Source organism: Nothobranchius furzeri, chromosome 18, assembly GCF_043380555.1.
Source record: "Nothobranchius furzeri strain GRZ-AD chromosome 18, NfurGRZ-RIMD1, whole genome shotgun sequence".
NCBI lineage: Eukaryota > Metazoa > Chordata > Actinopteri > Cyprinodontiformes > Nothobranchiidae > Nothobranchius > Nothobranchius furzeri.
In genome coordinates, this window is record NC_091758.1 from 10,709,529 (window position 1) to 10,732,309 (window position 22,781).

Genomic DNA, 22,781 nt, shown 5'->3' on the forward strand with positions numbered 1-22,781 from the left:
TCCGAGCATGTGAGGGCTCCCTGAACGCAGCCCAATCCCGCCCAGTTGCTCAGGAGCCATTTTGGTCCCACCTAAATCAGAAGAGACCCGCTTCTCTTTGGGCCGCCGGAGATGGAAGGAACCGAACCCACGGCGAACCTGTCAGTGTCCCGGAGCCACCGAGAAGAATCCAAATAGTCACATCTGTTGCTGAACGGATTTGTCTTTTAGGGAGGAGGAAAGAAAAAAAAAATCGTGTTTTGACGACCATCGATGCCTTCACTGACTCAAAGACAAACGGACACTGATTTCGTCTGTGTTTCGGGTGGAAAACAGGCCATGGATAGTTTCTCTGCGTCATGTAAAAACTAAAAATCTCATTTTGTACTCTTTAGTGAGTTTTTGTTTCGCTGCCTAGTATCCCCGGTGGTTGACTTTATCACGTCCGGTCTTGTCTGAAGATTGTCACAATCTATGCTGAGGTTTTATCACGAAGAGCTACAAATCAAAGCAGACAGTAACTAGATTTTTCGACGGTCCTGCTTCAGACCATATTTTGCACATTAAACACGACTAAAGATGACAACCAAGACCCCTTTACCTACGGTCAACGAGAAGCTGACGGAAAGTGTGAGTACCGAAGGTTGTTTTTCTGGTTTGTTGGGTTGTGAAGTAAGATTAAACAGCGGTCTTTAGGTCAGTTCTGTTGCTTCTTACTGGGCAACGAATTGTTTGTGTGTGTGTGTGTGTGTGTAGGGGTACACTTTTGTGGTAAATCTTAAACAAGGCTAACCTAAGTGGATGCACACTCTGCTTTATGTTAGTGTTAGGATGGGATTTAGTCGCTCACAGATTTAATGGGAGGATTTTGTTGCTCCTGCACTCGGGAGTTTAGGCCCATCCACGAACAAAACTACAGGAATTTACCTGCTGCTTCTGGCAGGCAACTGTAGGTTCTGTTCTGGATAGCTATTGGCTTTTCCAACAGTCACTTAAACGCCTCATCCAATCAGCTTACTGAGTCCCCCCCCCCCCCCCATGTTCAGGTTGTCCTGTTGTCAACTTCCTCTTCCGGCCAGGTTTTTCAAGTTTTAACAACTATGTATGAGATGCTTTTTGTCACATGAACAATGAAGATTTATTTTTATTGTTGGAACTTTTATTATTCACTGATTCATCCCCCATCGTGTTAAACCAGACTTAAATGAACAATGCATCGAGGGCGTTATAAACAGTATAAAAGGGTGTTTGATGTTTGTTTATGAAGGAAAATCTAAATCATTTAAACTTCTGAAAAAAAGCAGCTTATCACCTCTGATAAAGTTTTGCTGACTGAAGTGACACCAGCGTGCAGGCAGTGACATACTTAGAGTTATTAGGCCGACGTACAAACTACATGACAAACTAGGGAAATATTTCTGGCTTAGTAAAAAATTTCTTTATAAAAAATGTGTAAAGAATATACTGTACTACATTTATATGGATTATTTTCAAGGTTTATGATTAAAGTGACAATGTGTAGTTTTTACCATTAATCTCTGGAAATATCCATTGAAATGTAGTAATTTAATTAAAAAATGCCCAGTTGTTAAAAATATTGGCTGTTTCATAACATATAACCATAAAAATCTGTTCTAAACTACATGGGAGCGTGTCCAAGTCTCTAGGCGATGCTATGTTTCCTACTACGGAAGCCTGTGAGGACAAAACATTTACTGATTTGTAACAAACGGTCACAAAACTTTCACCATTAATAAACGTTGTTTTACACATTTACCTCCTCACTCGTTGCCAGTGATGTTGTTCTGGTTATTTTGCTGGAGGTTGTGCTCCCAGGGATTTTTGACCCAAATGGCCTTCCGTTGATAAGGTCATACTTGAACACAAAAATAATGCTTGCTTGCTTGCAATTATTTAGGTGTGTACTGCCCCCTATCGCCAGGGAAACTACACACTGTCACTTGAAGGTCTTAAGGCGTTGCATTTGGGTCTTTTTTGTCTAGCCGATAATTAAAAGTTTAAATTATTAAACGCTTATCAGGGGTGGACATTAACTTCAAAACCAACCGGCCAGCCGGGCCGGTAACTCTGAATATTTACCGGCCCTGCCAAGAATCTACCGCCCCGCTGGTCAGCTGCCAAAACGAGTCAAAATAACAACTGAACCGTTTTAAATGATAATGATGAGATTCAACTGGCAGAAACATTTGGTTCACACCATAGGCTCTCTCTCTCTCTCTCTCTCACTCACTCACTCACTCACTCACTCACTCACTCACACACACACACACACACGAGAGAGAGAGGAAAAGAGCTGAGGAAATGGAGGAAAAACTACAGCTGAGCCGAGGCGCGCCTCGACTGGGGGGCGCGCCTGATCCGAACTGAGCAGCGGCCGAATTTCGTGAGCGATTCGCTTCTCGGCGCTTCCGCGGCCGGTGTGTCCCCGGCGTAAACGCCGGCTTTCAGCCACTCCCCCTGCTGCTTCCGTCTGCTCTCGTCTGTTTTCCAGGCAAGCTGCTGCTCAACTCGAACACGGCCATTCCCTGCGCCTCCCGTCTTCTTTAAACCGCCAAGAATCATTCCACCTACGCACACGCTTCTCTTCTTCATACCGTTTCGAACTGTCTCGCTTCTCCTCACCAGTTTTAAAGCGTTTTGCCGGAGATTTCATCAAGAAATCCCATTCCTGTGCCGGCGGCATCTCCCTGCGTGCTTGTGTGTTTCTAGCGTGGTTCCACTTCGTCTTTAACAGTGAACTTGTAGTTCACGTGACTATAACTAGAATCGTGCAGTACGTGCACGAATCGTACAAGTGCAGTACGTGGCTAGAGGCGCGCAGGTTTACGCGCGCGAAACGAAAACGGCAGCTTCCTACAGGGCGGGGCCATGATGTAGGTGAAAGCCGGTGTGTAAATGACAAATAAGGCTTGGGCGCCACCGGGGCGGTAAGTCGTCAAGTATTTACCGCCCGACGAGAAAATTTAGCGCCATTGGCGCTCGGGCGCTTTAACGGTCCACCCCTGCTTATGAAACTTATTGCATGCAAACACCAGACCAGCTTGCCATACATCTCCATTTGATTTGCATTGTTCTAATTGTATGTAGGGGTTAGGGTGTCCGTCACTGACATTAACTGTAGTTTGTTTTAGTTTAGTTTCGACACAGAAGGACTAGGGTTAGGAGGATTAGGATTATTCTCCTACTGTTTGAAGAAAACGTAGCACATATTTCACTCTTCATTTTGCTCCCTCTCTGACCTATATTAAGTTTCTCCCCGTATCCCCGCTTCAGTCTAACTGCAAGCACCAAGTCTCTCCATGTGACATCATCAGTCTCATGACTAGTTCTGGTTGCAGCAGCAAGTCAGCTGGAGATAACGTTTACAGCACAAGCATTTTCTGGGGCCGACGTGTAGGAATGGGATTGATCCTTTCGAGCAGAATGATTCCATAACTGAAGAAATAATCACAGTTTTGATAGCAAAATGAATGTAAATCAGTTCTCACTCGGGTCATTTTGTTATATTTGAAGCTTTTAACATTCATAGAGTAAAATGTTTGATTTTAATAGAGACACAGAGGAAGCTAGATGTTATATTGTATTTAAATTAGAGCTGAGGAAAATAATCAAATAATCGATGCATGGGATGCGGACATAAACGATTCTGCATCGTAGAAGAGTACGCCATAATCGATTATAGTGGAATGTAGTTTTGTTTTTTTAACGGCGGCACCAGCGCCGCATCCAAATCTGTCAGAGTGAGCGTCCTCCACATTTACCTCCGCCTTAATGTGGTACTGCAGGGCAGAGCGCTAGAGTTGTCACCCGAGACCAAACCGGAGCCGAATCAGCCCGACCGGTTCTGTTTGATTTGGGCCGTGAATTATGTTAATTGAGCTGGTTGTCGTGCGGCGCGCTCCGCTCGCTCGATCAGAGAGAGAGAGAGAGAGAGAGAGAGAGAGAGAGAGAGAGAGAGAGAGAGAGAGAGAGAGAGAGAGAGAGAGAGAGAGAGAGAGAGAGAGAGAGAGAGAGAGAGAGAGAGAGAGAGAGAGAGAGAGAGAGAGAGAGAGAGAGAGAGAGAGAGAGAGAGAGAGAGAGAGAGAGAGAGAGAGAGAGAGAGAGAGAGAGAGAGAGAGAGAGAGAGAGAGAGAGAGAGATGCTACTCCAAACCGATGCTCCAAACACGCGTTATTATTTTCATAATTTAATTATTATTTCTCCTGGAAGCGCTCAGTCAGACCGAGTGCTGTGATGTAGGGAGATCCGGTCTTGGGGAGGGGGCGGGGTCAGTGACGGCGGCTGCAGCGTGATCGTCTGTCTCTTTTATTTAGGGAGACGGAGAAGTTAAAAGGAGAGGGAAATGGAAGTTCTCGTTCCACTTTATTATTTTGTTTCATGAAGATAAACTGATGTTAAATTCAGCTTCAAGAGAAGCTGGGAGGAAGCTTTGGTTCATTTGAAGTTACAGGAGGTCTTGTCTCCTGTCTGCTCTTCCACAGACAGCATGGACATGAGGGTGACACAGGTCAGGTTAGTGGAAAGGTTTGTAGTTAGCTGGTTAGTGAAGGAGATCCATCAGCTGGGTAATTTAATCCTAATCCAGCCCACAGCCTTCTGCTGGTGTTATTATCAGAAAGAATAAAACACACATCTTAAATATTATTGGAAGTGTAGAATTTGTTTTGTGTTTTATTATTTTCTGCATCAAACAGAACTTGATTCATTCTCCAACATTTCAGAAATGAACCACTGGGTTCAAATAAAACAAACTAAGTCAAACATTTGATTTGGTGCTATTTCTGACACCCTTCAACTGTGGCATAAATATTGGACTCTAGAGCTGCTCAGAGACATTAAACACTCGTATATGAGCCCATTATGTATTTTATTATTACATTATGTGTCCTGAAGGTTTTCAGTACTTTTTTAGATTTTGTGAGTTTTTGCAAAGCGTGTTTTTCTCAGCCTGAGGCGTGGTGTTGAACGAGGAAACATATGTTTTACTTTGTTAAATCTTAAATGTTTAAATGTTTTGTCCTAACCTGTTGTGAATGGAGAGCTTTTGAGGGATGGCAGGTTGTGTCAATTACGTTTTAGATTCAATTCAATTCAAGTTTATTTATAAAGCGCCAAATCACGACAAGAGTCGTCTCAAGGCACTTCACATAATAAACATTCCAATTCACAGTTCATTAAGCCAATCAGAAATAATGTTTCCTATATAAGGAACCCAGCAAATTGCATCAAGTCACTGACTAGTGTCAGTGACTTTACAGCAATCCTCATACTAAGCAAGCATGCAGCGACAGTGGAGAGGAAAACTCCCTTTTAACAGGAAGAAACCTCCAGAGGATCCTGGCTCAGTAGAAGCAGCCATCCTCCACGACTCACTGGGGATCAAAAAATAGATAAAAAAATAAAAAGCAATTATCTGACATCTTCTATTTATCGATGAAAAAAAATCAATATGAAATAATCGTGATGCTTCGTGATGCATCGGGATATCGAATCGAATTGAATCGTTGACCCAGTAATCGTAATCGAATCGAATCGGGAGACAAGTGAAGATTCACACCTCTAATTTAAATAGTGGATCAGTAGAAGTGTCGGCTGTTTAAGCTGACGTATGGTGCAGACGTTGGTGCTGAAGATAAGTTTCTGCTAAAAGAAACACATTGAATTAAGTACCAGTATTTTGAAGTACACTGCTGTGTACAAGTTATAGATACTTGTCATCTTAATCTCCATTCAGAGAAAAAGTTTCTATTCAACAGCACCACCACCTAGCTACCAGCTAGACCAGAGTATCGTCCTAAAACTGCTCCACACTCTTAACTTTCAGAACCGTTCATGCAGATGTTGTTTTATAAACATGCATCTCCACTGGTTTCACATCATGCAGTTATTTATGAGCAGAAGTCAACAGCAGCTAAATGTGCAATGCAAAGCTGATGAAAAGAGAAAATGTTTCATGTAAAATTTAGGTGCTTGGAGTCATTTTAGTTTTTTGGACTGAAATGTTCAGATAAAAGCTTTTTCTCCCAACTGAAGCTGCTCAGGAAAATATATGCAACTGTTTATATTTTAAATATTTTTAACTTTCATTCTTAAATGTGGTCTAATTATCTATTAAGGTTGAAAAGACAAGCCGCTGTTCTTGGCACAAATGAATCCGTTTATTGACGGCTTTTATTTTGAAGGGCTGTTAGCTTTCCGATGTGTCCACCTGCGGCATGCTTGACTGGGATCTCTTCTCTGAGTTGGGGGGGTTCTGGTGCTGGTGTCTGCGGATCAGTGAGTGCAGAAACATGACGGGCTCTGACGGAGCCAGGAGACACGGCAGCTTTGTGAGTACCTCCAGAGAAAGGAAGGGTGGAAACCAACCAGGAAGTGGGATTTATTCTGTCGCTACTCTCAGGAAATAATCGGCTAAAAACAGATTTGGTTTGGTTCTTTAAAACTCTTTTTAAAAACAATTATTTCTATTCGTTGCAGCCTGAACGTTGCCCCTCAGCCCTTCTCCTGCCTGCAGTATCCAACAGTGACCTTATCCCAGCTGGTGATATTTTTATCTTCATCGCTGTAGAAGTCCTAAAACATTCCTGTAGTCACTTAAAGTGTTGTTGTGCTGCTCAGCCGCCTTACTGAGGCGTTGTCTCCACAGTACCTTACATCGTTTTTAGTTTTGATCTCGTTATCTTTTTACGTTTGACCTCTTTACAAAGTAACATTTGTGGATGGAGGTTTCTGTTTGGTCAGGTAATATCTCCTCTCTTTCCTGCTTTGCAGAGTAACCGAGGTGGGTGGGTGGGGGTGAAACAGGGTGAGGCAGAGCTGTCAGTGAGGCATCTGATGGCCAGTCAATAGTGATCCACGGGTGTGTGTCGGTTATGATTTGTTTATTGTTCTGTTTTTTTTCTTGTTGGGAGACATAAGTACTCAGACCGCCTCTCCCCCCCACACACACACACACACTTTGTTGTTGCATCCCAACACTAAACTCCGTTGAGTGTTGGATCCGTTACGGTGCAGACCTCTATCATGTAAAGTGTTTTAACTAGACTGGTCGTATTGATGTACCTTCTGTTAAAGCCAGTGGCAGTGCAACGGGCCCCGCAGCTTTTCCATAACCTAACTCCAAATAAAAGTGTTCCTAACAGATTTTTTTGGGCAGTTTTTTTTTCAGCGTGATTCATGCATGAATCCCCTAAGAAGTTATTATATTTTCTCAGCTGTAATGGTGGCCGGATACCTCAGAACAGCGCTACGCCCTCTGTTGTCCTGGCAGGGAATCATTTTGCAACAATCCCCAGCTGACGGAGAAGTCTGAGAGCAACGCGTCTCTGTCAACACATGCCTCCCTTGTGGAGCTGACAGAGACGTATAAATTAGGCTTTAGCTGTTAACAGCCTGACCTAAAATCTGCTAACTCGACACATCCGATCAGACTTTGGTCTCCAACGCACAAAGAGTGAAAAGAGCCAAAAAAGCAGGCTGGTCTCAAAGCTACAGCGACATCTAAACTCACATCAGAAACCTGACAAATGGCTGAACTGAAGCTAGAGGTGCACATATCTGTCTAGTCTTCATTTGTGCTCCTTTTTTTCCAAGTTTCTTATTCAAATAAACAAAATTGTGCCTGTTTTTTCTCGTACTTTGCTGTTGCCATACTTTATATGAGCCACCACTGTTGCAGTTAGAGTTTAACCAGCGAGCTAACAGAATGTCCTCTCTGCAGCACACCTCATCACACACCATTGGACGCCAGGAGCTCAGCGCGCGCTCAAGCCGGACCGGGATGCGATCCCGCAGCTCTGATGAGCCGCAGCCGCCCCATGTCGGAAACTACCGGCTGCTCAAGACCATCGGCAAGGGCAACTTTGCTAAAGTCAAACTTGCCCGCCACATCCTCACCGGCAGAGAGGTGAGGTGTTCTCTGGAGCCGTTTTTGTTAAGTAAAAACACAAAATCAGCACTTAAAGCTAACACACGTATCAGTGTTTATAGTTCCTTCAAACAGCTGAGGAGCTGACTGGTTTTGGAGTGGCTTGATAATCTCCGGGTCAAAGCAGGGTCTGTACCCCATCACCCCGATACTGATTCAGACTGGAAAGGGACTGAGTCTCAGCTCATGATGCCACATCAGCCATAGTGTTGTCTGTAGAGACTTGAGTTAAAGGTATTGGCCAGACCCTGCATGGAAATGGTAGAAATTCATGTAGCTTTACTTTACCATCTATAGAAAAATCAATTACATTCGGTTTTTCCTGTTGTTGAGGAATTTATTCATAAATCATATTAGAAAATCAAGATTCTCTCTACACAGAAAGGGGCGGATGCAGGAGGCATTAGTGCTTGTAAACACTGGTACTTTTCTGTCAGTAGTTGTATTTTGTTCAACTTCATGGCCTCATTGGTCGTAGATAATTGTGAGAGGTTTAACAGCAAGTATGTCACTGCTCTAACTCCAATCAGGAGAGGTCATTCGGCTAAGCTATTGAGTCATATTTTCTGGTGTTATTTCAATATCAATAGTGGTCGAAATAAGTTTTCTCCGAAGAGTGGCTGGGCTCTCCCTTAGAGATAGGGTGAGAAGCTCGGGCATCCGGGAGGGGCTCAGAGTAGACCCACTGCTCCTCCATGTAGAGAGGAGCCAGTTGAGGTGGCTCGGGCATCTGGTCAGGATGCCTCCCTGGTGAGGTTTTCCAGGCATGTCCAACTAGGAGAAAAGACCCAGGACATGCTGGAGGGACTATGTCTCTCAGCTGGCCAGGGAACGCCTTGGGATTCCCCTGGAAGAGCTGGTCGAAGTGGCTGGGGAGAGGGAAGTCTGGGCCTCTCCGGTCGGTAACAAGATGGCGCCTGTGCTTGGCTTAGCCGCGGTCACCAGCCACTTTTTCAAACTTTTCTCCACTAATCTCCTCTTTTCCACCTTGCTCCTTTCTGCGTTCCTCTTCAGTATTGTCCCTGCTACCATCTCCTATGATCGCCAGACTCTTTTGTCCTTCTGTTCGTTCACGATCGCCCAAGATGCACCGAGGACGTACCTCCCTGTTTGTTTATCTGAGTGGCGTACTGGCCCGGAGCCAAACGATGATCCCAACCTGCACGCCTCCAGCAATGTTTATCCGGTCCCGGGAAAACGTCGGAGAAAAAGAGGTAAACGAGCAGGAATCCATGTGAGAATAAGACTTCTCTTAAAGCGTGGTTTATCTAGTAAACATCGGCGCAATCTTCTAGCTTCTTTTCCTTAGTTTGGCGACTTGAGCGCCACTTCGGCATTCCCGCCAGGCCGCGTTGTGGCACGGTTTCTCCGTCCAAGTTTTTTAAGGTCGGTTTATCCTCATTCCTCAGTGGTTTCTCCTCCTTTTCCCTCCATAAGTGGTTTTTATAAACACCGTGGATCTAACCCTGCTAATTTACGTCCACTAACTCCAGCTGTTTCTGTAGTTTCTGATTCCTCCACCCCACTTAGCATGGCTCTATTAAATACCCGCTCTGTTAACAATAAGTCCTTCCTGCTCAGTGATCTAATTCTCTCTAAAAACCTGGATTTTGTGTTTCTGACTGAAGTTTGGCAGCAAACATCTGATTATTCTGGTCTGATTGAAGTCTGCCCGAGTGGTTATTCTTTTCTTAGCCAGCCCCGGGGTTCTGGTCGTGGTGGAGGCCTAGCTGTTTTTTTCAGAGACCATCTTCATGTAGCTCTACAACGTCTGGTCACTTTGCTTCCTTTGAACTGCAGCTGATTAAAGTCGGGCGTAAGGACCCGTTCTACTGTGCTGTGGTTTATCGTCCGCCTGGTCCAAACAGTTCTTTCCTTCAGGAGTTTAGTGACTTTCTATCCTCCACTGTGAAGCTGTCCAGACTGGTGATTGTTGGTGACTTTAACGTCCACGTTGATGATCCCTCTGATCACTTTGCCATGAATTTCTCCAGCCTTATGGACTCCTTCGGCTTTACCCAGCATGTTTCTGGCCCCACACACCAGGGGGCACACTCTAGACCTTGTTTTTACCCTGAGTCTAAATGCTGACAGTGTTTGTCCTGAGGACGTTTATGTTTCAGATCACCATTGCATTTTCTTTAACTTGTCAGTTTCTGCGTCCCCACCTCCTGCTCGCCGTCTGGTTAGTTCTCGTTTTCTTAATGAGAGCACAGCTAGCAATTTTTCTGCTGCTTTTGATCCACCCTGTTCTTCTGATAACGACCCAGATTCTTTAACTTCTCAGTTTAACGAGCGCTGCCTCTCCATTCTGGACAACATCTGTCCTGTCAGAACCAGATCAGTTCCTGCAGTGAACCCTACTCCCTGGTTTAATGACAGCCTTCGCAGCCTGAAGTGCCAATGCAGAAACATTGAGCGTTTGTGGAAGAAAACACATCTCCACGTCCATCTGCTGCACCTAAAGGACGTTCTGACATCCTTTAACTCTGCAGTCAGAGACGCTAGGTCCCCAAGGTGCTGTTTAACACCATCAGCAGCATCGTCTCTCCTGCCTCTCCTACAGCCTCCATCCACTCTGTTGCAGACTGTGAGAACTTTTTGTCTCAATAAGGTTAGATCTAGCATCTCTCCTTCGGTTCCGTTCAGCCTTATCGCTGCCTCTCCCGACTCCAACCAGGCCCATCATCCTAGATAGCTTTGCTCCGTTTTCTTTGCCTGAATTAACCAAACTAGTTAACTCTATGAAGACCTCTGCATGCCCCCTCGACATCTTACCCTCATCTTTGTTTAAAAGTGCTTTTCAGTCCATCGGCCCCAGCGTGCTCTCTATAATTAATGCTTCTCTGGTTTCTGGTTAGGTCCCTGCTTACTTTTAGAACGCTGTAATCCACCCGCTTCTTAAAAAACCAAGTCTTGACGCCTCTCTCCATAGCAGCTTCAGACCCATCTCTAAACTTCCGTTCATCTCCAAGATCTTGGAAAAGGTTGTGGCTAAACAACTCACAGCTGCTCTTGATGAACATAACATCTATGCTAGCTTCCAGTCTGGTTTTCGTAGAGCTCATTCTACTGAAACAGCTCTTCTTAGGGTCTCTAATGACCTTCTGACTCACAGTGATGCAGGGGACTGTTCTGTTCTGGTCCTGCTGGACCTGACTGCAGCCTTTGACACTGTTGACCATCACCTGCTACTGGAGAGGCTGAGAGACTGGGTAGGCCTATCAGGAACTGCTCTGGAGTGGTTCTCCTCTTATCTCTCTGAGCGTTCCTTTTCTGTGGCCGTCTCCAAGTTTAGGTCCTCCACCACCTCTCTTACCCATGGTGTCCCACAAGGTTCTGTGCTGGGGCCTCTGCTCTTCCTCCTCTATCTGCTTCCTCTTCAGCACATCCTGAGCTCCTTCAAAGGAATCTCCTACCATCTTTATGCAGATGACATCCAACTGTACATCTCCTTTAAGCCCCATGAGATGTCTAAGCTGCAGCTGTTACACACCTGCTTAGACTCTATTAAAGCCTGGATGGTGGGAGCTTTCTACAGCTGAATGAAGATAAGACTGAGATCCTCATCTGTGCCCCAGACAAGCTGGTTCCCAAAGTCAGAGACTCTCTTGGTCAGCTTGCTTCCCACACCAAACCTTATGTCAGGAATCTTGACGTGACCTTTGACCCAGCTCTCACCCTGGATTCTCATGTCAGTTCTCTTGTTGGCTCTTCCTTCTTCCATCTCAGGAACATTGCTAAGCTGAGTCCCATTCTGTCCCACTCTGAACTTGAGACAGTTCTCCACACCTTCATCTCCTCACGCTTAGACTACTGTAACTCTCTTTTCACGTGTCTGAGCAGAACCTCCCTGAACCGTCTACAGGTGTTTCAGAATGCCTGTGCTCGGCTTCTGACCAAGTCCTCCAAACACACCCACATCACCCCGCTTCTCCTCCAGCTTCATTGGCTGCCAGTCAACTTCAGGGTTCATTTCAAGATCCTGGTTCTGGTCTATAGGGCCTTACATGGACAAGCACCATCTTACTTTGGTGATCTTCTTAGTCCCTACACCCCCAGCAGGTCCCTGAGGTCCAGTGATCAAAGCCTACTGGTTGTGCAGCACCAGGCTAAAGGTCAAAGGTGACAGATCATCTGCTGCTGTGGCCCCCAGACTCTGGACCTCTCTCCCCCTGAGCCTGAGACCAGTGGACTCAGTGGACTCAGTGGACACCATTACAAAACAGCTGAAGACTCACTTGTTCAGGCTGGCTTTGTATGACCTTCTTCACCACTCTCTCTTTATTCTGCTCTCCCCACCTATCCCACCTTCCTCAGGATCCACTGATTTCCCTCTTTCCTTTTCACTCTCTCTCTCTTTCTTTACATTTTTTTAAATCACAATTGTCTATTTTTGTTCATTTTAAATATATTTTTAACCATTTTCTAAATTATTTTTTATATTTTTACATTCTTTGTTTTTGTGAAGCGCCTTGTGATTTTTATCTTGAGAGGCGCTATAGAAATTATCGTTTCTTCTTCTTCTTCTTTTTGGCTTAAGCTGCTGCCTCCCCAACCCGACCCCGGGTAAGCGAAACAAAATGGATGTATAGATGGATTTATCAACATGTACATGCAGCAATTAAAAAATGGCACCACATCATTTTATTTTTCAGTAGATTATTGAAATATACTGGGGAAGCCTGAAGCAGATAGCTCTGCTCAGCTGCTATGAGTGAGCACAGAAATGAAACTCACAATAAAGGTAAATAAACTGAACTAGGGATGCTCCGATCCAATCACATGATGGGAAATCGGGCCCGATGCGTCACTGGACCCTGGATAGTGTAACAGCGTCGCCCCCATATTGGGTGTTTATCTCACTCTCCAAACCCAACATTTTAACTAGATAAACTGCATTTCTTGCAGAAATGCTGTTTGAATGCTGGTTAGCTTAAACTGTTAGCTGAATCAGCTTAATAGCTGAACTGACGCTAGGGTCAAAACTGTCTAAATGAGCTGAATGTTTTGAAAGACTTAAAAGCAAAAAGCACCAAAAAGTGAATAAAGCACAAAAAGTGAAGAACGGAGAAAACAATCCTAAACAGCAGACAACTGAAAGCTGAACATTATTTAACCCTTTGATGCATATTGGTCACTACAGTGGACAGGTACTCAAAATTGTTATTTATTTATTTTTGCTATTAAGCACAGCTGTTGAAGACTTTATTGCATGTGAGCCCCTCCATTTGGACTTCAGTAAGTCAAGCCACCATATTTCATGTTCAGAATGCACGCTGTCCACTGAGGTGGACATGTAATAAACTATGTGTAAATTATAAAATTTCACAAAAAATATTTGTTGAAATTTGTTTCATTCACACCTAAAGATGAATGAAAAAAATTGTTAAAAAAATCATGGTTGAAGATTTCATAATTCATGCATCAAAGGGTTAAAAATCTGGACGGCAAAAATGTCTAAACACTTGTCATTTGAGTAGGACTAGTTTAACAGTTTAATTTTTATATTTAGCTGAATTGTGAAATGAGCAGCATATGCCAAATTCAGAAACTGATTGCTGAAGCTGCTGAATAGCTCAAGTGAAGCTGAAACTAAGCTAAACTGTCAAAATGAGCTGAATGTATTTAAAGATTTCGAAGCAAACATCACCAAAAAGTGTAATAAAGCTCATAACGTAGGTGAAGAATGGAGAAAAAAATAATAAACAGAAAAATGAAATCTTTGAACATTGTTTAAAAAACTAGACAGTTGAAATGTTTACGCACCTGCCATTTGAGTAAGAATAGTTTAATAGTAAAATTTTCACAATTAGCTGAACTGTGAATTTTAGAAACATTTGCTGATATTTGCTTTACAGCATTCAAACAATTATCATGCTTTACCATAATATCTGCTTTACCATAATATCTGATTTTGTTAAAAAATCATAATAAAATGTGTTTCGTAGTTGAGTAAACATCTTCTTCAGTAGAAATAAACACACCGGGAGCGATTGGAGACCCATCCAAGATGGCAGCTCAGTCCACGTTGTGAATATGATGTCTGTGATGCCGATAGCTACTGTTGTTGTGCAGATAAACGTTAGCCCGCTGGCCGTGGCGCCGTGTGCCCCCCTTGTCACGTGAACGTGCATCACAGATGCATAATGAGGACGTAAACAACTTGAAAAATGAGGAACTCACTACTTTTAATTACATTCTTAATATGAACTTGTTTTTTATCAATGTACTTCCTAAACAGGTGATGTTTTTGGGCAGATAAACTAGGGGAATTGCATAAATACAGAAAGAAAGAAATACCTAAATAATAATGATAATAAAAATAAAAAAACTTGGACTTGTTTTTTCTTTTTCTTCTCGTTTTATAGCTTTGCTGAAGTATCGGATCAGGACTCTGTATCAGCAAATACTCAAAATCAAATTACTCGGAATCGGATCGTGATCAAATAAAGTGATTAGAACATCCCTAAACGGTACCAATTTTGGTTCTGAAGACGTTCACCATCCATCCACGTTGGGTTTACCGTCAGTGTTCCGATCGACTTGAATGTTGCCTGACTCCAGCTGTGCGATCACTTCATCGGCTAACCGTCTTGTGGTCACTGGTTGCTCCAGAGTTTTGCCGTCTGTTTCACTGCCTGCAGCCGTTTCCTGGTTCAGATTCTGACAAAAAGCCATAATGCTGAGCAAAATGACCAATAACACCAACATTTTACAGCTGAGTTGTGTTTCTGTGGAGCAAACATGTTACCTTACACTGTTTACTGACCCCCTCATGCTATTTAGTCATTAGTAAAAAATCTGGCCACTTTATTGGGTACACCTTGCTAGTACCGGGTTGGACCTGCTTTTGCCTTCAGAACTGCCTTAATCCTTGTGGCATAGATTCAACAAGGTACTGGAAACACTCCTCAGAGATACTGGTCCATGTTGACATGATGGCATCACACAGTTGCTGCAGATTTGTCGGCTGCACATCCACAATGTGAATCTCCCGTTCCACCACATCCCAAAGCTGCTCTGATGGATCGGTGACTGCTGAGGCCGTCTGAGTACAGTGAACTCACTGTCATGTTCAAGAAACCAGTCTGGGATGATTCAAGCTTTATGACATGGTGCATTATCCTGCTGGAAGTAGCCATCAGAAGATGGGTACACTGTGGTCATGAAGGGATGGACATGGTATTCAACACTACTCAGGTGGGTTGTGGTGTTTCAACGATGATCAGTTAGTACTAAGGGGCCCAAAGTGTGCCAAGAAAATGTCCCCCACACCATTACACCACCACCACCAGCAGCCTGAACCGTGGATACAAGGCAGGATGGATCCATGTTGTTGACGCCAAATTCAAACCCTACCATCTGAATGTCGCTGCAGAAATCGAGACTCATCAGAGCAGGCAACATTTTTCCAATCTTCTATTGTATAATTGTGGTGAGTCTGTGTGAATTGTAGCCTCAGTTTCCTGTTCTTAGCTGACAGGAGTGGCACCCGGTGAGGTCTTCTGCTGCTGTAGGCCATCTGCCTCAAGGTTCAACGTGCTGTGTGTTCAGAGATGCTCTTTGAGTTACTGTAGCCTTAAATCAGTCTGGCCATTCTCCTCTGACCTCAGGCATCACCAAGGCATTTTCACCCACAGAACTGGATGTTCTCCTTTTTTCAGACCGTTCTCTGTAAACCCTAGACATGGTTGTGCATAGGGATGTGCCATACAACTTTTTCACTTTCAATACGATACAGATATCGCAGCCTTCAGTATTGACCGATACCGATATCAATCTGATACGATATCAGCATAAATCATACATACTTTTACCTGTTTCGTAGTGTGGAATGTATGAAAGGTTTGATCAAGTGATATTACTCAGTCGGAGAACAAGAGCCAATAACGGTATGAAAAAAAGTACAATTCTTTTTAACCGTTGGTTGCAAAAATGTGAACTTTAACGGACTGCTTATATCGGAGATTTTTCATGCAGTCCGATATAATCTGATACAGTGCTTTTGGGATGATAACAAATTACTTCCGATATCGATATCAGAACAGGACATCCCTAGTTGTGCGTGACAATCCTAGAAGATCATCCATTTCTGAAGTACTCAGACCAGCCTATCTGTCACCAACAACCATGCCACGTTCAAAGTCACTTAAATCACCTTTCATCCCCATCCTGAAGCTCGGTTTGAACTGCAGCGGATCATCTTGACCATGTCAACATGCCTAAATGCACTGAGTTGCCACCATGTGATTGGCTGATTAGGCATTTGTGTTAACGAGCAGTTGGACAGGTATACCCAATAAAATGGCCAGTGAGTGTTTATTGCCCAGTCCTAGTCGGGATTAACACGAGCAAAGTGTCTAATCATCCTGCAGTTTTTTTATTTCCACTCCAGTCACATAAAGTGGGTCAGAACACCACAGCGCTGACCTCACAGTCACCGTTTCCAAACTAAGTCAGAAACGCCGAAACACGATCATCAGCAGCTGGTGTTTATGGACCCCGCCTGAAGCATCGTGTTCATAGTGGTGTCGATTAAACACTGATCAGTCAAGGATGGTCACAAGCAGCAACTGTTGTTTCTGACAGTGTTTTTAAACGGAGTGATGATGTAAAATCATCGTTTTGAAGGACAACAAGCTGTAGCCGAACTGTCGCCTGCACTGGGCTCCTCTACAGAAACACAGATGACGGCATTTAAGTTGCTTTTATTCCACAGGTTGCCATCAAGATCATAGACAAGACGCAGCTGAACCCCAACAGCCTACAGAAGGTAAGTTGGTCTCTGTTGTTCTTTGTTTCACCACCTCGATCAGAACAAGTAGTTCACTAACTCATGAAGCACAACAGATTGTTTTTTTATTTAATATTTTGGATGCAGTGCATTCTTGGACTGTGTATAAGCATCTAGTGTATGTTAAGGAAATTTGCAATGCATTAATTAATGCGTCTTATCATCCGTTTTCTAAAGTCACACCGTGCTGGTAAATAAGCATAAGACTGTCTCCACGATGCGTCTTCTGAAAGCGCCGTGGCGGCATGGCGATGCTTGGTGGTAGTATTACCACTTGTTAATGAAGACTGCGCCTTGGTGCAACAAAGAGTAGTGTCCTGATCTCATGTGGAATGTCCACCGAGCTCCGGCCGGCAACTGTGTTGAAAGTAGTCAGTTTGGCTTTTGTAAACAGAATCAGCTGAGATGGAAAACTGGAGCGATGCCGAGCTCCAGGGACTTCTCTCCGTTAGAGCTGGAGCTCGGATCACCAGACCGTTCATGGGGAATGTGGAGGACAGACACGCTTAGAAGCAGCTTGCTAAAGCAACTTCAATCTCAATGAAAGCAACTTCTGTTTAAGCTAAACAGAAGTTCTTGAATGCACGAGGATCACCCCCACACCCCCTTTACTGCCGTTGCATAGTATTTTGTGAAAAGCACAGTTTTGCTACGTTACCGCCACAGTCTGACTGGCTCACTTTTGAATGACCAAAGGCTCTCTGATGCCGACTCAGCTTTGTGGCAAATTGACTTCATTGCTTAATGAGAGAGACTAAAGAAAACAGTTTCATGTTATAAACGCGGGACTTCAGATGAATTCTACCCTCGTTCTGTTTCTGCTGTCCGGTTGTCAGACAGCTGAGGAACTGTTTTGTTCTCCTGTCAAATCGTCCGAATCAGGAAGTGGCTCTCCTTTTTAAATGGTAACGTCTCAGACTGACTAATGCTGCTGTTTCTCGTTTGGGATGTGAGCGGCTCGTACCCCAGCGTGCCTTTAACCAGAGTGATGTGTTTGATTTGTGCCGCTGTGCGTTCGGCTCAGAGTCCCGCCCTGGAAGTGGTTTCTGGGAAGTCAGAGCAGTATCGACTTTTTTAACTTGCATATGGAGAAGAGAGGCAGAGAGCAGCAGCAGTTGGCCCGGCCCCCTCCTCTCATCGGCCCGTTAGTGGTTTTCCATCAGTTTTTCCAAAGCTCCATTGATCGTGGCCTTTGTGTGTCGGGGGCCCAGGCCTTCTGTCATGACGACGCTGTCGAAGCGTGAGGTTTTCAGGTTGCTGCTCTGTCACTGTCAGGAAGAGAACGGATCTGTAAGGTTGTTCTTCCTGCAGCTCCACAAAGGAATTTTAATTTCTTTTAATGTTTATTTTAAGGAAGCAGAACACGTGGAGTGAGACGAATCACGTCTCTGCTCTTTTTTCCCTTTTATGCTCCATTTATAGGCAAACTTTGTGTGTTCCCGTTTTAACTTGCTCCTATTTTGGTTGAGTTGGAGAAAATCCTGACTTGGGTTGGTGCAGGTTTCAGGATTGTCAGGTCTGCTCCAAGTTGATCATTTTCATGCAGTGAAGGGAAAATCGGCGTGATCAGTAGTCGGTGAGCCTAAAACAGAACGTTTTAGTGTCTATTTTATACGTTTAAGTGTTTTAAACGAACCAGTGTCTCTTGACCCTGCTTCCTGATCTCTCTTGTGTAACAGCTGGGTGAGAGGCTGAAACTGTGTGTGTGGGGGGGTGGGGGGTGGGGGGGGGATGGGGGGTAGATGTTTATGTTGAGAGAGCAGAGCTGAGTCCTGCACAGCTCCTGTAGTTGTGGAGGTCAGATAGGGAGGTGACCTCTGAAGGACTTGATGAAGTAACACTTTTAAAGGTGTGGAACACGAAAAAAAAACATTTTAATGTTTGTTTCTGATTATAATCAGAGAAAAACTTACAACCCCCCTGCAGGCTGAGAGGGAAATCAGCTTCAGTGTAACCTTCCTTCTAACATTATTGAGACATTAAACTGTTGTGATTTTTTCCCTTCACTGTAGTGTTGTCAAAAAAATCGATACCTAGATATAAATCGATGCTAAAAGTGGTATCTAAATAAGATATTCCATCCCTGTGGTATCGATATTATGGACTATTATACACAGCCTTCTTCAAGTACACCGACACGCACGACAGCCAGACGCCGTAAAGCAGCCTCCGCCTCCCAGACAAACAGAAGAAGAAGACGTCGCATGGCTACATTGCAATTTCCCACGCGAGTTGTCTCCGATCCAAGTTTTGTTCACAATGGCAACAGTGAATTCAGGAGGCGCTTCACAGCCCAACTTATTCAACAACACAAAGAGCAAAAGTGCAGTGTGGAAACACTTTGGATACAAGGCTGATGAGTCGGGGAAAGCAACAGACCATGACAGACCCGTTTGCAAGGAGTGCTACAAAGAGATCGCTACGAAGTCAAGCAGCACAACAAATTTGGCCAAGCATCTGAGAGATCGACTCCGCAAACTGCATGATTAAATGAAACCGGTGTCTAAAATTTATTAAATCTAGTAAGAATGTGTCTAATTGCACCAACAAATTTGAGCTCACGTATTAGTATTAGCTAAGCTAGCATACCAAGTTCGACAGGTAGTTGTATATTCACGCTTATGTGCTTAAAGGAAACTCCCGTTTATTGCAACCCGTACTTAATTTCTAGCATGCAGTACGTTTGTTTACTCACGCTGACAACTTTGGTGCTACTTGGATTCCCCGGGGTATTTAGATCCATCGGCGAATCGCTGTCAGTGTATATCCATATAACGGGTGTGGACGGGCACCCATGGTGCAGCCTCGAAATAAGACATTATCTGCACCAAAACCTCTCAATGTCGAAAGGTTTTGTTAGGAATCATTAACGTGATTCTCCTGTTCGTTTGGAGCGGGTCTGGGATTTCTAGACATAAACAGACTAGCCGCGGCTAATCTAACCAGCGCTTTTAATGACGTCACTGCCGTGTGCCAATCTGTTTTTATTAAGATTACCGGTAGATGTACCTTTGTCCTACCATGGAGAAACTTGTTTTCTCCCTTTATTGACCAACAGAGTTGTTCAAAAGTACAGAACAAAACATATGGCATTACATCTTATGACAAAAATGCTACTTAAACAGAGTTTAAGCAGCAAAACATCACTCTGCAAATAGTGTATATATAGTGAGACAATTCATGATTTAAAGTGTTAACTTTTGCCAGTTTTTGTATGCACGTTTTAAAAAATGCTGATACTTGAAAGGTTTAAGCACTTTACACACTTAATTCTTAACATTTAATTTTTGCAATATAAATTGAGGAATGTTATTTTTTGAATAAACTTGTTCAATAAATTGGTGTTTTTAAATAGTATCAAAATCGAGTATCGAGTTTTTTTCCCCAGTATCGAATCCAGTTTGACAGGGTCCGAAATTAACACTCGCCACTCGCCAAATGCGAGTAAATTGCTCCATTTGGCGAGTAAAATTTTGAGCTCTACCTGCCACCTGGCGGGTAAATGCTTTCACCAAATTAGTTATGTTTATCAGTCATCTTCCACGGATTTCTGATACTCCTCCCGCCTGCATGCAACGCGAAACGTGAACGCCGCATCCAACGTCATTTCCACCTATCCCATTCAATCAGTTTATCAAGTTAGCAGTTAGCTTCGTGTTAAAACTAGCGGTGAAATGTGGCGGTTTTTACCTGGAGTCAGCCAGCCTTCCAAAAGAAAACTCGTCGAACTGGAAGAAAAACCACCAGGACCAGTGGCAACCAGAAGATTTTGTGAAAAGTGGCGAACTGGAGATGACGGAGTCGTGAGACAGGCTACATTATGATGGCCACGTAGCGTCGCTGCCTTTCACAGACAACTGTCCCTCGGCATTCTTCAAATATCCAAAAAATGCCCATACTTCCGACTTTGTCTTCTTTGAGGGATAATAAATGTCCCACGTGCTGCCGTCTCCTCCTTTGGCCATTATTTCAGCTTTAGCTTAAAGAAAGTTTTGGTCGTAAACAACAAAGTGCGCATGTGTCGCCTGCAACTTCTAGCAGATGATACGGTGGCTGGTAAGGGTCACCGCGCCTACACCGCAGCCACGGTAATCCACAGAGATAATATATATATATATATATATATATATATTTTTTTTTTTAAAACAAGACTGTTATTATTTATTGTCAACTTTTTTACCGGGGTTTACCGCTACACCGGTTACCGTGACAATCCTAGCCCTGACACACTTTCAGATATTCTCATGGTGCAGCTGTGTTCTCCAGAGATCAAGGACTAGGACCCAAATGAGGCTGTAATGCTTTGGCACAAAGACGGTGTCAGAAGCAGGAGGCCAAACTTCATGGACAGAGAAAACAAGGAGTCTGACTAGATTTCAATGAAAGAGTTCATAAAAACATCTCTAAAAATAAATAAATAGTAAAAATGACAAAAGAGTTGTTTTCCTTATTAATTGATGTTTTAATTATTTTGTCACTCTGTTTGGAATCAACATAATATAGAATTACATGCTTTAGGTAGATCTAAATCATTTAGAATTTTGGCCGGTAAAAAATATGCTTGGCCGGTAGATTTTCATCATCTACCGGCCAACTTGGCCGGTGAGTAAAAAATTTAATTTCGGACCCTGGAGTTTGAAATTTTAGTATCGTGACAACCCTACTTCACTGTAGCATTCTTACATATTGCCTCTTTAATTACCGTTTCTGGTCAGCAGAAGGCTCAAGTGAAGTTACTGAAGTTTTTGGCTCAAGACTCAGTGAAACCAATTTGAGAGCAATATAGTAAAGTGTTAGACTCCTTAGCGCTGCTTTATCCGGTATACATGAAGCATCTGGACCGTTGTTAAGACAGTGATGGGCAGATTATTTGTCTTTTTGCATTTTCCAGATGAGAAAATCTAGTCAGTCTGGAATAAATGGTGAAATCATATTTCTCAAAAAGGACCCTAAAGCACAAACGGAGAAGCTTTTGCAGCTTCAGCTGGCTTATGGTGTATTTAGTCAGGAGCCCTAAAGCCATTATCTGACTGGCTGAAATGACTCGAGTGACTCAGATAATTTGATTACAAAATAAGCCTTCAGGCAGAATTACTAGATTAAACCCTCGTTTTAGCCACATGGCTGTGTATTTCTTAGTGATGGCGTGTTTCCAGTGGTGGCTGGTGAAAAATATTTTTGGTGGGGCTGTGCTACTTTTTTATTTTTAAACAAACTTGTGCTTTCTGAGCTTTGTGCACAACTCCACTATTTCCTGAATTAAGCACAGCTCTTTTATTTCCTGTCTTACATCATTGGACAAACTGATTAATCCAGGTGTGTCTGACTATTGGCACGCTGCCTTGCGGACCAAGGTTGAAAAATACTGCATTAAATTGCACATAAAATAACACGACTATAAATGGTAAATAGGCAATGCAAGAGGCAAGTAACAAAAACATTTTGTTTAATTTCAACATTTGAGTGAACACGAAAAATTATGAGCAGGTCACTGTTACAGTAATGGTAGTAAACACTACTTAGACAAAATGCCAGAAATTTACACTGTTAAATATTTCTGGAGTGTTGTGCCAAGGTCAACTTTATACAAAGATCAAGTGGATGCATTGGTGTGTGTGTGTGTGTGTGTGATACCTCATTTGTACAGAAATTTTGCCCTTCTGTCCTTCTGAGTGGCAAAGCTCTCGATTAGCTTTTTATTGAAGTCAGGAATGTTTGTGACAAGCTTTTTTTCCATGGAGAGCATGGCAAGAGCATTCAGCCGATCCTGTGTCATGGTGTTCCTCAGGAAAGTCTTAATCCTCTTTAAAGTAGAAAAGCACCTTTCTGATTCGGCTGTGGTCATGGGTGTGGTGACAAGAATCTTCAAAAGAGTGACAGTCTCTGTGAACGTGCTTTGAAGATTGTTCTCCATGAAAAACTGGAAGAGAGTCAGTGCACCAGTGCAAGCCCTGAACTCATGGTTCTCATAGATGAGGGATAGCTTTGTTCTGAGCTTAGCTTTGTTCAGCATGGGGTAGGCCTCTACAGCGGTCGCCAGTGCTGCATCTGGGAACT

General features: G+C 43.4%; 1 protein-coding gene across 25 annotated transcripts in view; it reads left to right on the forward strand.

Annotated features, from left to right (window-relative positions):
• The first annotated feature begins 325 nt into the window (after positions 1 to 325).
• mark3a (MAP/microtubule affinity-regulating kinase 3a) overlaps positions 326 to 22,781 on the forward strand; it is a 95,946-nt gene continuing 73,490 nt past the window's right edge. For 11 of the 25 annotated variants that reach the window (XM_015968984.3, XM_070546933.1, XM_070546932.1 and 8 more), the window contains exons 1-3: positions 6,188 to 6,329; positions 7,721 to 7,906; positions 16,650 to 16,703. In XM_015968984.3, coding sequence (XP_015824470.2) covers positions 6,216 to 6,329; positions 7,721 to 7,906; positions 16,650 to 16,703 — 354 coding nt within the window. In that variant the 5' untranslated portion in view covers positions 6,188 to 6,215. Of the gene's footprint in view, positions 610 to 6,178; positions 6,330 to 7,720; positions 7,907 to 16,649; positions 16,704 to 22,781 lie in introns of those variants that run through there. The other 14 variants (XM_015968990.3, XM_054742080.2, XM_015968992.3 and 11 more) reach the window with 5 other exon arrangements.